The sequence below is a fragment of the Alligator sinensis genome, unplaced genomic scaffold (assembly GCF_000455745.1).
Source record: "Alligator sinensis unplaced genomic scaffold, ASM45574v1 scaffold2241_1, whole genome shotgun sequence".
NCBI lineage: Eukaryota > Metazoa > Chordata > Crocodylia > Alligatoridae > Alligator > Alligator sinensis.
This window is the reverse complement of record NW_005843292.1, coordinates 137,870-150,124: the sequence shown is the minus strand read 5'-3', so window position 1 is coordinate 150,124 and position 12,255 is coordinate 137,870. Positions and strand designations below refer to the sequence as shown.

General features: G+C 65.3%; 2 protein-coding genes across 2 annotated transcripts in view; both read right to left on the bottom strand.

The window, feature by feature from the left end:
* The window catches only part of CARD14 (caspase recruitment domain family member 14), a 10,174-nt gene extending 8,055 nt beyond the window's left edge, over window positions 1-2,119 (bottom strand). Inside the window, exons 1-3 of the mRNA XM_025194744.1 lie at window positions 2,082-2,119; window positions 753-972; window positions 472-609 (exon numbers count right to left, since the gene is read on the bottom strand). Coding sequence (XP_025050529.1) covers window positions 472-609; window positions 753-963 — 349 coding nt within the window. The 5' untranslated portion in view covers window positions 964-972; window positions 2,082-2,119. The remainder of the gene's footprint in view (window positions 1-471; window positions 610-752; window positions 973-2,081) is intronic.
* A 1,708-nt stretch (window positions 2,120-3,827) lies between these two features.
* GAA (glucosidase alpha, acid) overlaps window positions 3,828-12,255 on the bottom strand; it is a 12,210-nt gene continuing 3,782 nt past the window's right edge. The window contains exons 5-20 of the mRNA XM_025194742.1: window positions 12,234-12,255; window positions 11,207-11,326; window positions 10,658-10,776; window positions 10,299-10,430; window positions 9,488-9,598; window positions 9,245-9,358; window positions 9,029-9,113; window positions 8,646-8,763; window positions 8,028-8,161; window positions 7,237-7,388; window positions 6,886-7,034; window positions 6,610-6,751; window positions 6,322-6,420; window positions 5,666-5,830; window positions 4,879-5,031; window positions 3,828-4,628 (exon numbers count right to left, since the gene is read on the bottom strand). Of these exons, the coding sequence (XP_025050527.1) occupies window positions 4,569-4,628; window positions 4,879-5,031; window positions 5,666-5,830; window positions 6,322-6,420; window positions 6,610-6,751; window positions 6,886-7,034; window positions 7,237-7,388; window positions 8,028-8,161; window positions 8,646-8,763; window positions 9,029-9,113; window positions 9,245-9,358; window positions 9,488-9,598; window positions 10,299-10,430; window positions 10,658-10,776; window positions 11,207-11,326; window positions 12,234-12,255 (1,875 nt within the window). The 3' untranslated portion in view covers window positions 3,828-4,568. The remainder of the gene's footprint in view (window positions 4,629-4,878; window positions 5,032-5,665; window positions 5,831-6,321; window positions 6,421-6,609; window positions 6,752-6,885; window positions 7,035-7,236; window positions 7,389-8,027; window positions 8,162-8,645; window positions 8,764-9,028; window positions 9,114-9,244; window positions 9,359-9,487; window positions 9,599-10,298; window positions 10,431-10,657; window positions 10,777-11,206; window positions 11,327-12,233) is intronic.

Below are 12,255 nucleotides of genomic sequence, written 5' to 3'. Positions count from 1 at the left end.
GGGGACCCCCCCCTGCGCCCCCCCGCCACGGCCCAGCCCACGGCCCCCACCGTGCCCTGGCTCAGCCTGAGCCCCCCGGCTCTCTGCCTGCCCCTGTCCACGGATGGACCTCCCCAAAGAGACGGGGCGAGGCGAAGCTCCTGGGGAACACAAGGGGCTAGGGAAGCAGTCGTGAGACCCCGGTCCAGAGGCAGACCTCGCTGTGCTAGGTGCTGCACGGTGCATGCATGCTCTTTCCAGGGGACTGTCAGGTGCTACCACGTGATGCCCCGGACTCGTGGCACATCCAAGCCCACTCCCGCCCGCAAACCAGGGAGCAGACTGGGCAATCAGCAGCGTTTGCCAGAAAGCTGCTGGCCCTTCGGCTCTGCCCCGCTGCCCATTCACGCTCCCCCACCTCTCCACATCTGGCGGCACCCCCGCCCGAGCCTGGCTCCGAGGCAGCTCTGGGGGCAGGGGTGGGGGACTTACCGCTGAAGTTGTTGAGGTCGATGGAGGGCTCCAGCCCCGTGATGAGGGTGTAGGTGTCGGGGCTGTGCAGCTTGAGGCTCTCCAGGAAGGCCAGGGCGCCGTTCTTGCCACGGGTTTTCAGGAGGTCCAGCATGTGGCCTGGGGGCAGGTTAGGGAAGAGTGGATGGGATCGGGGGCAAGACTTGGCACGCCCGCTCTCGGCGGGGCATCTCCCAGGTTTGATCCCCCTGCACTCCATTCTTTGGTCCCTTCGTGCCACCCCTTCACCCGCCTGCGCTTACCCGCTCTCATGGCGCTGTTGGTGAACTGGGGCCCGTGCAGGACCTCCTCCTCGTCCAGTTGGTCCAGCACCTTGGCCTGGCGCAGGTAGGGGGTGAGCCGGCTGGGGCAGACGCCGCGCACGATGCGGTAGCGGTGGCTCTCCAGCATCTCCCAGAGCTGCTCCTCGTCCAGGTCCCGGAGCTCCGTGTCGGCCTGGCACGTGGCTGCCATGGCGGGCTCCTGGCAGCCCCGGGCGTGCGGGGAGAAGAGGAGAGATGGAGGGTGTTTGGCGGGCAGAGGATAGAGGGAGCAGCCCCAAAAGCTGCAGAAGAAGAGCCCCCTTATTGCTGCAAGAGACCAGCGTGCCATCCGCAAGCCCAGGCTCCCAGGCCCGTCCTCGCCTGCTCTCCACAGCTCACGGCAGTGCCAGGACCAGAGCAGCCCCTCGAGTGACCCACGGGACCAGCACCTGGGAGAGCGGAGGCGCAGCGAGCTGGCTGCGCCCTTCTCCTCCTGCCAACATCCCCGGGCCCCGGAGCTGGAGCAACGGCTGCTCCTGAGCAGGTGCCCGACCACGGCAGGTCTTGGTGCCAGGGTTGTTTTCCCTCGGGCACAAAGTCCAGGCAGGTGGAAGGGGCAGATGGGGGAAGTCTCCACCAGGAAATTGGATGATTCAGAAACCTTTGTACACGGGGGACCTGGCTGGCAGCGCATGGGCACATGCAGCCCAGCTGGGCCCGGGGCACCTGCCGGCGCATCAGGGCCAAGGGGCACCTGCATCGCCGAGCCCACCTCTCGTTGCCCCTCGGCAAGAGGAGCACCCGGGACAGCCCCAGGCTCCCGCGGGGACTCAGCCACGCAAGGATGCTCCTGCTCTGCTGTTTCTTCGGGGCAGGAAGGAGCAGGACCCCAGGTGCGCCTCGGCCGACACCTCCCCAGGCGCCCAGCAGCTTCTTTGTTCCAGGAGCAGCTGCCTGCCGGGGCCCCCGCCTGCGCCGAGCTCCCGGAGGGACCGTTCGGTTCAGCTCCCGAGGCTCAGGAGCTGGCTGCGCAGCCGTGGCGGTCCCCGAGGCCGCTGGGACATCAGCTCCCCGAGCTCTCCCGGACAAGCCGGTCTCCTGGGGATGTCCCTCTGCTCGGGCGCGCGGACACACTCAGCTCTGCCTCCGCGCCACACCACACACTAGCAAGGCACTGGGCCACCCCGCATCCCCCAGCCGTCCAGGACCCCAGGGACACTTGTGCTGACAAAAGGTGCGGGGCAGCAGGGGGATGATGCGACCCGCCGCCCTCCGTCCATCCAGCCCCTTGCGCTGGGGGAGCGAGCGAGCGAGCGCGGGCAGCCCTACCTGTCCGGGCGAGGACCTGCCCCGAGCTCCGTGCACGGCTCCGGCTGGAGACCGACTGGCAGGATGCAGCCGGCTGGGAGGCAGCAGAAAAGCAGGTTTGTCAGGGCTGATCCTGACTGTACTGGGGAGTTGGCAGGTGCCGGGACCTGCCTCCTCCCAGGCAGCTGGAGGCCGGATCAGATGCCAGCTGGCAGCACAGCCAGGTGCTAGCAGAGGAGTCCCCGAGGGTCCCCCTTGCCCAGCCTTGCGGTACGGGGCTGGGACAAGGGGAGGCCCCCCGTGCAGCGCGGACGTGCTTCGGTGCGACTAATCCCACCCGACACCCAAATGCACCTGGGCAGCTCTGCACGGAGGTGCGGCAGAGTTGGGGGGCTGGAAGGGAACCCCCTCAGCCCCCGGGTCATGCACTCAGCCCTGCGTGAACAGCTACGAGCCCCCCAGGAAGGGCAGGGGAAGACGACACGCAGCTCGGACCCCTCCTCTGGCACGCAGCAGCGCTCGGAGGGTGCAGGACCCGAGCGCGGACTTCCCAGCCCTGTTGGCAGGATGCGGCAGCCGCTCCCAGGGCGATGGAGCAACGCGGGGAGCAGCGGAGGGAACTTCCCAGCAGGAAGCACTGCTAATCCCGACCTGACGGGACACCGCCGTTAGGCCTGGCCGGCAGCAAGGAGCAATCTCCCAGGGCGAAGGTCAAGGCTGGTGCCGAGGGATTCCCCCACAGCTGGGGAATGCATTTCCCCGCCCCACCCCGTCTCCACCCAGCTGCAGCTTCAGTCCTGCACATCATGGGGCTTTCCTGGGTGCCCTGCCCTGTGCCGTGGCAGCTCTACACCTCCCTTGAAGAAACCCAGCTCCCCACCCTGTGCAGAGCACAGCAAACGAATGGGGAGATGGGCGGGTGGCTGTCATCGCTGCCCGCAGGCAGGCGGGGAATGCCCGGGGCGTGCCAGCCACCCCACGGAGCTGCTAAGCCTGCCCCGCAAAGGAGAGGCAGGTTAAGTGACTTGCCAGAAACCCGGGGTTGCAAAAGAGCAGGCAACACCGCGCCGGGTGGAGCAGCCGCAGCCTGTGGGCGAGGCTGGCACCTCTGCTCCACGGGCCCGTCTGCCGGCAAGTCCCGGCCCAGCCAGCAGCTTCCCACGAGCATGACCCATGCAGAGGTCACCGGGCAGCAGGGTGCTGGGCCGTGCTGCCAGGTCAGCAGAATTGCTGCTAGAGAAGCGGCTCTGCCCTGAGCTTTCCATGATTCAAAGTGCCCCGTGTCAGCCCCTCTGCTTTCTCCTCGCTGAAGCCATCCTGCCTCTGCCTTCATAAGCAGCAGCACAGGAGGAAAGGCGGCAGCGAGGCTCGGGAAACCACCGTAACCGCCCAGAGAAGGCAGGGGACCCGCTCTCTAGGGTCCCACGAGTGCCCAGGGAACCCTACAGCCCGGATGTAAAATCCCTCCAAACCTCAGCCCTGTTGTTCGAGGTTTAAGCCCAATGAGGAGCACGGAGGCCGTGGTGTTTGCTCGTGGGACACCAGCTACAGGGCCCCTGGGACCAGAGCACGGCTCGGTCTCGGATGGACCCAGTGAGCAGGGAGGTTTTGCACAAGAGCGTGGAGTCGCAGGCCCCCGGCGTCACACAGCCAAGTGTCCCCGGCTGGCACGGAGAGGAGAGCCCTGGAGCAGCCGAGTTCCTCCCCTCGCACACCAGGAACACGGCTAGAGCCCGTCACAACATCAGCACACAGGTAGCTCGAGCAGATATTTAAACCAGTGCTTTATTGGAGACCCGTATGACCCAGCCAGCACTGTGGGAAGCACCGTCGGGGCAGGCCACGCAGCCCCAAGCCCCATCTCTGCTGTGTTCAGGGCAGCAATAGACCCCCACAGCACAGCAATGTGGCACCGGGATATCCAAGCACCAGTCCAGCATCAAGGACGGGCCCAGCCCTTCTGCCATGACGTTGGGGGGCTGCTCTAACCTCGAGGCAGCTCCAGGGCCCAGCGTGACAGGCTAATGGTGTTGGCAAACCAAGCCCCAGGATTTGCACAGGAGCCCAGCCCTGGCGTCCCTGCCTGCAGCTAAGTCCCTTCCCCACTTGGGCAGCGAGAGGAAGTCGCCATCCTCATCTCCCCGCCCGCCCCACTGGGGCTTTTGGCCACTGACTCACACGGGACCTGGATCAAGCCTTAAAGGCAGCAGCAGATGCCAGCAACAGTTCGCCCCATTCCCTCCTGCAGCTGGGTCCTGGCTTCACCTCCCTGCACTGGAGGCAGGGGCAGCACCGAGCTAGGCTCCCACCTGAGCATCCACAAAGCCGGGGACGGTCAAGCCAAGACTCCAGGCCAAGCAAGTAGCACGAGGCAGCAGGAAGCAGGGAAAGGCCCCGATCACAGTGAAAAAGCAGAGCCGAGCGATGGCAGTGAGACGCTGCCCCGCCACGCTCAACCCTGGGCCACCGGGAAGAGCCGTGGCAGCAGGCAGGCAGCTCCAGGACCGCTCAAGCCCAGGTGATCGTGAACTGCTCCCCCAGCGGGAGGGACAGCTGGATTGTCAGGATCTGAGGAGAGGGAGGGGAGAGTCAGCAGTGCGTGGGGGCGCTGCCCCCTCCCCAACCACCCAGCGTCCTCAGACACCCCATCCGCTGCCATCTCCTGCAGATGCCACCGCCCTCCTTGCTCCCTCCCGCTGGCGCGTGCCACAACACCAAAGATCCCCCCCTTCCCATGCGCTGCAGCCTTTGCTTCCAGCAGCAGGAGGGAGAAGCCAGGCCTCAGCCCAAGCAGTGCCCGGGTGCCTGGCGGCCTTGCCTCGGTGTCGGTGCGGTAGGAGAAGTCGTCGACGAGGGCGCCGTTCACCAGGACGTGCTGGGGGGGGCTGGGGACGCCCAGCACCGCCACCCTCTGCAGCAGCAGCCCATCCACCTGGCTGTTGACCCGCAGCAGCTCGCTGACCAGCGTGCCCTGCGCCCAAGGGAGGAGCGTCACTCCCAGGAAAGCCTCCCCCCTGCTGCCAGCCTCCCCCCACGTCCAGGATGCTCTGGGTGGCAGCTGCTCACACCACCTCCTCCTTTAAACCACCCAGCTTGGCCTAGACGATGCACTGAATCTAACTGGGGTCACGTAGCCGGGCCCCTCGGCCCTTCTAGGGTTTGTGGTCAGAGCTGGAGGGCAGGAAAGGGGAGGATGCGATGACTGGGAGCGCGAAGGGGAGCTGAGCACCAGGGCGCCCTGTGCAGGCACGGTGAGACCGGGGACAGCCACGTTGGAGGCATGGAATGAGCCCCCATCCCACCTCCCCACCCAGAGCCGGGAGACCCCAATGCCCCAAAAGGTTTGGTCCCATTAAGGCCGAGGGCAGCAATAGGAGGGGAACAGGCATGGCCTTTGCAAATGCTGCAGCTCCCAGCACCCAGTGCCCCCCTGGGTTGGCTGGGCTGGGGCTGTGCACGCTGCCCCTCAGACCTCTACGGCTCCGGCCTCCGCTCTGGAGTCGCCCCCCTGGGCCGTGCTGCCGGGGGCCGGTGGCAAGCAACGTGCCCTGGCACAGCACCGGGAATCGCCCGCAGCCAAGCACCCGGTTCCCCCCCAGGCTCACGCGCATGGCCAGGAAGAGGATCTGGGTGTAATCGCCCCTCTCAAAGGTCTGCAGCCCCTCGCCGTCATCCCAGAACAGGTCGCCCAGGGCGAAGCCGTCTGCTGTCAGTGCCACCACCAGCGTCATCCCCTTCTTGCGGGACTCGGTCGTGGTGAAGCCAGGCTCCTGGGGGACGGGGATATCGGGTGGAGAGGAAACCCCTGCCTGGAAGTGGCAGGCCCAATCCCAAAGGCCCCACGCCACTAGGCCTGTCACCTCGAGACCCTCGGCAGGGGCTGGGCTCCCTCTAAACCCAGCCCAAGCTAGAGCGTCTTGCCCTTCCCTCTGGGAAACAGGGTGGAAGAGACCAGGTTGGCCCTGCTCAGACGCAAGAGGGGTGACAGACACAGGGCCAGTCCCTCTCCACAGCCCCTGATGACACGAAGTCCATCCCTTCCAAGTCCTGCTAAGTCCAGGTTTCAGTAGGACTGCCAGGGTCTAGCTCTCCAGGAAGCAGCCACCCTTCGTCAGGCAGCACGAGCCTCCTTCGCCTCTTGCCAATGTGCCCCCAAGCCCTGCCGAGCCCACGCAGAGCCCTGTGCTGTAGCATGGGCACAGCCCCAGCCAGCTGGGACCAAGCTGGGCTGGAGCATGAACTTCTCCCAAAGACAACTCACCTGCAAGGGCAGGATGTGTCCTTCCCGAACGTGGACGTTGATGGTGTCGAGCGGAGCAGGCAGGAGGATCCACTGGCCCTTGCTGTGGAGGACGGTGTCCTGCAGAGGGATGGAGGAAGGTGCTACCCAGGTGCTGAGCATCCCCACAGCTGACGAGCGGGACCACAAGCCCCTTCTCTTTGCAGGGAGTCAGTGAGACCGCTGGCTCTTACCCTCACAGCAGAGCTGTGGACCCGCCAGCCCCAGGTCACAGTAGGGAGCCCGTGGCGCTGAGCACTGAGCACTCACCGTCACCAGGTGGTACCAGGTCCCCGCAGGGAAGTACCCGCTCACTTTGGCCTTCCCGGGCTCGAGCACCGGGGTAATGAGGAGGCCCGCACCCCACATGAGCTGGTGGTCGACGGTCCAGGTGTTGGGGTCTGTAGGGAACCTGGGAGAAGACGGAGACAGTGTGTATTCTGGCGCCCAGGACAGAGGGGCCGAGGGTTGCACCCAGTGCATCGTACCATGCCCCCGCCCAGGTCGGGTGCTCCCACCTGCCCCTGCCTCCAGCCCGATGCTCACTCGAGGAAGAGGGGTCGCGCCACGGTCTCCCCTGCCACGTGGGCCTTGTGGAAGAGGGTGTAGAGATACGGGAGCAGCGTGTAGCGCAGGAGCAACGCCTTCCTCATGGCCTTCTGCGCTGCCGGGCTGAACGCGTACGGCTCCTGGGGCTGCAGAGCAGGGGAGCCCGCAAGAAATGCTCAGAAGGGGCAGGAAGGAAACTAGCTCCACGCTTCGGAGATCGCACGGCAAAGGATGGGGCCAGGCTCCCTCCAAGCAGGCCAGCCCCTGAGCACCCCACAGCTGAGACAGTGGCCCTGAGCCTGTGGGGCCCTGCCTTGCCCCCAGCGCCTGCCCGTGGAGCGCGCTCACCTGGCTGCCATGGTCGTTGTGGTTCCTCATGAAGGGGTAGAAGGCGCCCAGCTGGGTCCAGCGCACGCACAGCTCCTCCGAGGCATCTCCCGTGAAGCCGCAGATGTCAGCTCCGACCAGCGGCACCCCATACAGATTGAAGAGCAGCACCTCTGGGAGCACGTCGAGGCTCAGCCGGCTCCACCCGGAGCTCAGGGAGGAGACCGCCGGGGGCTGCTAGGCAGCTGCAAGTCCCAGGGGCACACACAGAAACCCGGCAGAGCATCCCCCTACTACTCCAAGAACTAGGGGCCCGCAGGGAACCAGAGCAAACACCCTCCAGGTCACAGCACGGCCCTGCCCGTGGAAGAGCAGCAGCTGGGGACAGCCCCGTCCTGCTGGCCCGTGAGCAGGTCACTGTCCAGCAGCCCCAGCTTTTCCAGGCGGGCGGAGGTGGGGGGGGAAAGCTTCCCAGAGCCAAGCTTCCTTGTGGCTGGCTCCAGGCCTTGGCTGTTTGTGCCACCACGCGCCGTGGGGCAGGGGCAGGAGACGCGGGTACCCTCGCACCTTCCAGGAAAGGAGGGCAGTTCTCTCCTTGAAGAACATGCCGACCCCAGGCCAATGCCTGCAGCTAGATCCTCCCCAGGCAGGCCAACGGCCAAGCACGGGATGAATCCAAACCCAGAGGTGCATCCTCACCCACACCAAGGCTTGCCCAGGACATGCCTCATGCTGCTGCCCCAGGCCCGCTGTGGGATGCTGCACCCCTTGCCACAAGCATCAAGGGGCCCAGGGCAGTGGCACTCAGGTACCTGCTATAGAGGAGGACAGCTGCTCCCAGGAGCTGAAGACGTCCCCGGTCCAGTGGCCGGCGTAGCGGCCGTGCCCAGCGAAGGTGGAGCGGGAGATCACAAAGGGACGCTTGCCTCGCACCCGCACCAGCGCGCTGCAGGGACGGGAGGCGGCCGTCGAGAGTCGTCCAGGGGGCAGCGCGGCCCTGCCACCATGGCCTTTCCCCTGGGCAAGCCCAGCCCCCACCACGAGAGTCCCCCCTCCTGCACCCCAGCCACACGGGACACGAGATGCGGGCACAGCCGAGGGGGGAGACTGCTGCCTGGTGTCCCTCACGAGCTGGGCTCTCCCAGTACCCTCCCACCCCTCTCTGGACCCTGCCAGCCCCTTCCCACGCTCAGCCAGGCCAGCACTGGTGTGGGGCCTCCACCTGCACCCCAATTCCCTCACACACTACTGTCCCCACTGCCTTCAGCCCCAGCTGCTAGGACAGCAAGCCTGTCTTTGGGCAGTCCCAGGAGCCCCATCTTCCAGGCCAGCCCCAGTCTCGAGCCCCCCCCCAATTGCTACTCAGCCAGATGCCCGATAAGGAGCATCGTCCCGACTGGAGCCGGCAGCAGCAGCCGTCCCAGCCTCACTTATGGGACGCGATGGCCTCCGTCAGCCCGTACAGGTTGTGCAGGTTGTAGTGCGAGGACAGGTGCTGCTGGCTGGAGGCGCAGATGGTGGCCGAGCGCAGGGACCCCCCCAGCACGCCTGCGGAGAAACACGGTGAGCCAGAGCCTGGCGGGGCCTGCACGGCACGTGCCAGAGAAGCTCAAGCCCTCCATGCCACTGCTGCCAAGGGCAGCCAGCCTGGTCTCACTGGGTGCCAGCTCCTGATGGCAGATGAAGGCTTCCCGGCTTCCTCTGGATGGGCACATCATCATGGGAGGGGTGCCCAGATGCCTCCCAAGACATCAGTCACATGGCAGGGACACCAATCCCTCCTGTAGCAGGCTGGGGACTTGCCACTGCTCACCTGGCACGTAAGGTGGGTCTTCCAGCTTGTTGCTGGGGCACCCGTCCACGGAGCCCAGCACAAAGTTCGAGGGCTCATTCATGTCCTGGGGAAAGAAGGGACCCTCGAGTCCAGGCCAGGCCACGGGCAGCTGCCCTGGAAGGGAATCGGGAGGGTGATGGCTCCAGCATCACGCCCTGGCACGTGGGCTGGGCCCGGGTGGGAGACGTCACTCACGATCCACATGCCGTCGAAGGGCACCTGGTCGTGGAACTCCTTCACCACGTCGTGCCACCACTCCTGCGTCTCGGGGTTTGTGAAGTCGGGGAAGGCGGTCGGACCCGGCCACACCTGGCAGACAGAGGCAGAGACCACGAGGAGTCTAACCGGGGGCACTGGGAGGTGGGGAAGGCTCCACTCCACCCCGGAGCACCCCCTGCCTGGTCTCAGACTAGCCCATCCCCAAAGGCTGGGGCTCACCTTCCCAATCAGAGGCTGCCCCGTCGCGTTTCGGATGAACACCCCTCGCCTCAGCCCATCGTCGTAGGGCTTGTAGCTGCCGGCAGGGCTGGTGCTGCTAATCGCCGGGTCCTGGCAGGGGAGAGATGCCCATGCCATAAACTGACCAGAGGAGAGCCCGTGACACCATCACCCAAGAGACGCCAGACTGTGCCGTGTGCCGAGTCCCGGCCTGAGCCCCCCCATGCTGTGTTAGCATCACCCAGCATCCAGAGCTGGGACAGGGCAGCGAGGGAGTCAGCTTATCTCAGAGCAAGGGGGAGAAGTGCTCCCAAGCCTGCTGGGGCAGCTTATCTCAGAGCAAGGCTGCCGGGGAAGGCACAAAGTTCTTCTCTTCCAGAGCCGAGGTGACCCAGCAACTCCCGGTTCACGTGCCTGTGTGCCTCTGCAATCCTCCAGCCACGAACACGCAGCCCACATGCAGGGGGGGCATCCCCATCCCCTGCAGCCTCACGCCCTCTTGCCTTCAGACACAGGACCTGGCCCCAAACTCCCCACAGCCCCGTGCAGAGCAATGACCGGGCAGGCTGTCAGCTCAACGGGGCTGGGGGAGGTTTCGAGCTGCAGAGTTGCCCCTTGGCATCGAGGTCTGAGCGTTCCCCCCCCCACCAACACCACTTGCTTGCCAGCCCTTTGCTGGCATGGACCACGAGTGCTGGAACCTGGGGGGGCCTCGGGCTACGTCAGGTTGGGATTCCCGCACGGCAGCTGCTAGAGCCAAAGGTGACCGAGAGAAGGCAGCTTGACGGGGCAGGGGCCGGGCTGCACTCACCACGATCATGATGTAGTGCCGGCCGTCGCGGTGGAAGTCTCGCACCATATCGGCGTAGTCCGGGAAGCTGCGCCGGTTGAAGGTGAAGTCCCGCCGTGCGTCCATGTAGTCCAGGTCGTTCCACTGCACGTCCTGTGCAGAGCGCCAGGTCCGGCATTGCTGGTGCAGCCCCCAGCCTGGCTCCCACCCCCCGTGCAGTAACGCGTCGTCCCCCCCAAACCCTGCCCTGGCAGTTGGGCTCAACTAGGGTCTTGCTGGCTGTGACGCCAGGGCTGTGCTGGCTCAGGGCCTGTCCACTGTGCAGCAGGACGGGGCTCCTGCACCTGGTATCAGGAGGGAATCGAAAGGCAGGAACCTACCAGGGGGAAGCCCGCAGCCGTCATGTTGTCCACAACCTGCCGGGTGATCGCACTCGAGGAGTAGCCCCAGCGGCACAAGTGGAAGCCCAGGCCCCAGTAGGGCGGCATGAAGGGGTACCCTGGAACCAGGAGGGCGCGGGTCAGAGAGGGGGGAGCCAGCGGCAGGCCGCAGCACTCCAGCTGCAACATCCTCCGGGCACACTGGCAGGGAGGACTGCCGTCACCCCGCTCCCCTGATCACTGAAGGCGAGAAATAACAGTCTTCACAGCCCACAAAGCTCCTCGGCCTCCCCAGCACGCACAGGGAAGGATCAGGTCCCCTCGACCGGACCGTGCTCTTGAGACCAGAGCGCGTTGCATGTGCGGGGGGGATATGCCAGGCCTTGGCCTCACTCAGGCCAGCTGCGAGGCCTCCCCTGCCCTGCACAGCCTGTCCAGGCTGGCTGCTTGCTCCCATCGCAAAGCTGCCCAGCGGCAAGACCCCAACAAGAGCGCCAGACCCTTCCCCACAGCCCACGGTGGGGCCAGACTGCTCCCAGACCTCCTCACCAATGACATCCAGGTACTGCCGGACCACGCTCTTGGGGTCTGGACCCAGGAAGACATAGAAGTCCAGGATGCCACCAATTGTCCTCCACGTCAGGGCAGGGCTGGGCTGCAGCACCACATCTGCCAGACACACGGGCAAAGGTGCAAGAGTGAAGCAAGTGAGCCAGGAACACAACCCAGCAGCCCGGATTGCCTCAGGCCAGAGCCATGCCTTCCTGCAAGACTGGCAGCCAGCCCCTATGGGCCGCTCTGGGATGCCCATGCTCAACCCCAGTGACACCACCCACAAGCTCCCTTGCAGAATGGGGATGACAGGCCAGGCATGAGCACCAAGAAGGGCCCAGAGGTGGCTGCGCATCAGCAACGAGACACCAGCATCAACGACCAGGCACCGCTGGCAGCTGCATTAACAGAGGCATGTGAGCGCGACAGGTGATAACGCCTGCTCTGTGCAGGCCTGGGCAGAAATCTGTCCACCTTGTTCACAGAAGGGCACAGAGAAACCAGACAAAACCCAGTCGCCGGCAACAACGATGCTCAATGGGTTAGAAAGCAGCCACGCAAAGGAAGGCTGGGAGAACTGGGCGCGTTCAGTCTGGAGAAGAGGAGATTAGATAGGGGACGCGGCTTTATAGCAGCTTTCAAGTAGCTGAAAGGCTGCTGCAAAGCTGGAGAAACCCTGTCCCCCCTCCCTGCAGAGCGCAGGACCTGAGGCAGCAGGTTTAAATCAATGCGATATGCTGTAGATGGAAAGTTGCCTCGTGGCCAGAGCACAAGGGCATGGAGCAAGCTGCCCAAGGGAGCTGTGGGCTCCTCTGCCCTGGAGGAGTGCAGCCAGGGCTGGAGAGGCGCCTGCCTGAGGTTGTTTAGGAACCGTGTGTGCAAGGGTGAGCGAGATGAAAGGTCCCTTTCCATGTCCATTCTATGCCAGGCGGCCAAGCCTGACCTTGAGGCCTCCTGGAGGGTGTAATAACAGCCAGGCTCCCCACTCCATGCAGGGACACGGGTTGGGGGGAGGGACACTCACCCATCGCGTTGCTGTTCAGCAG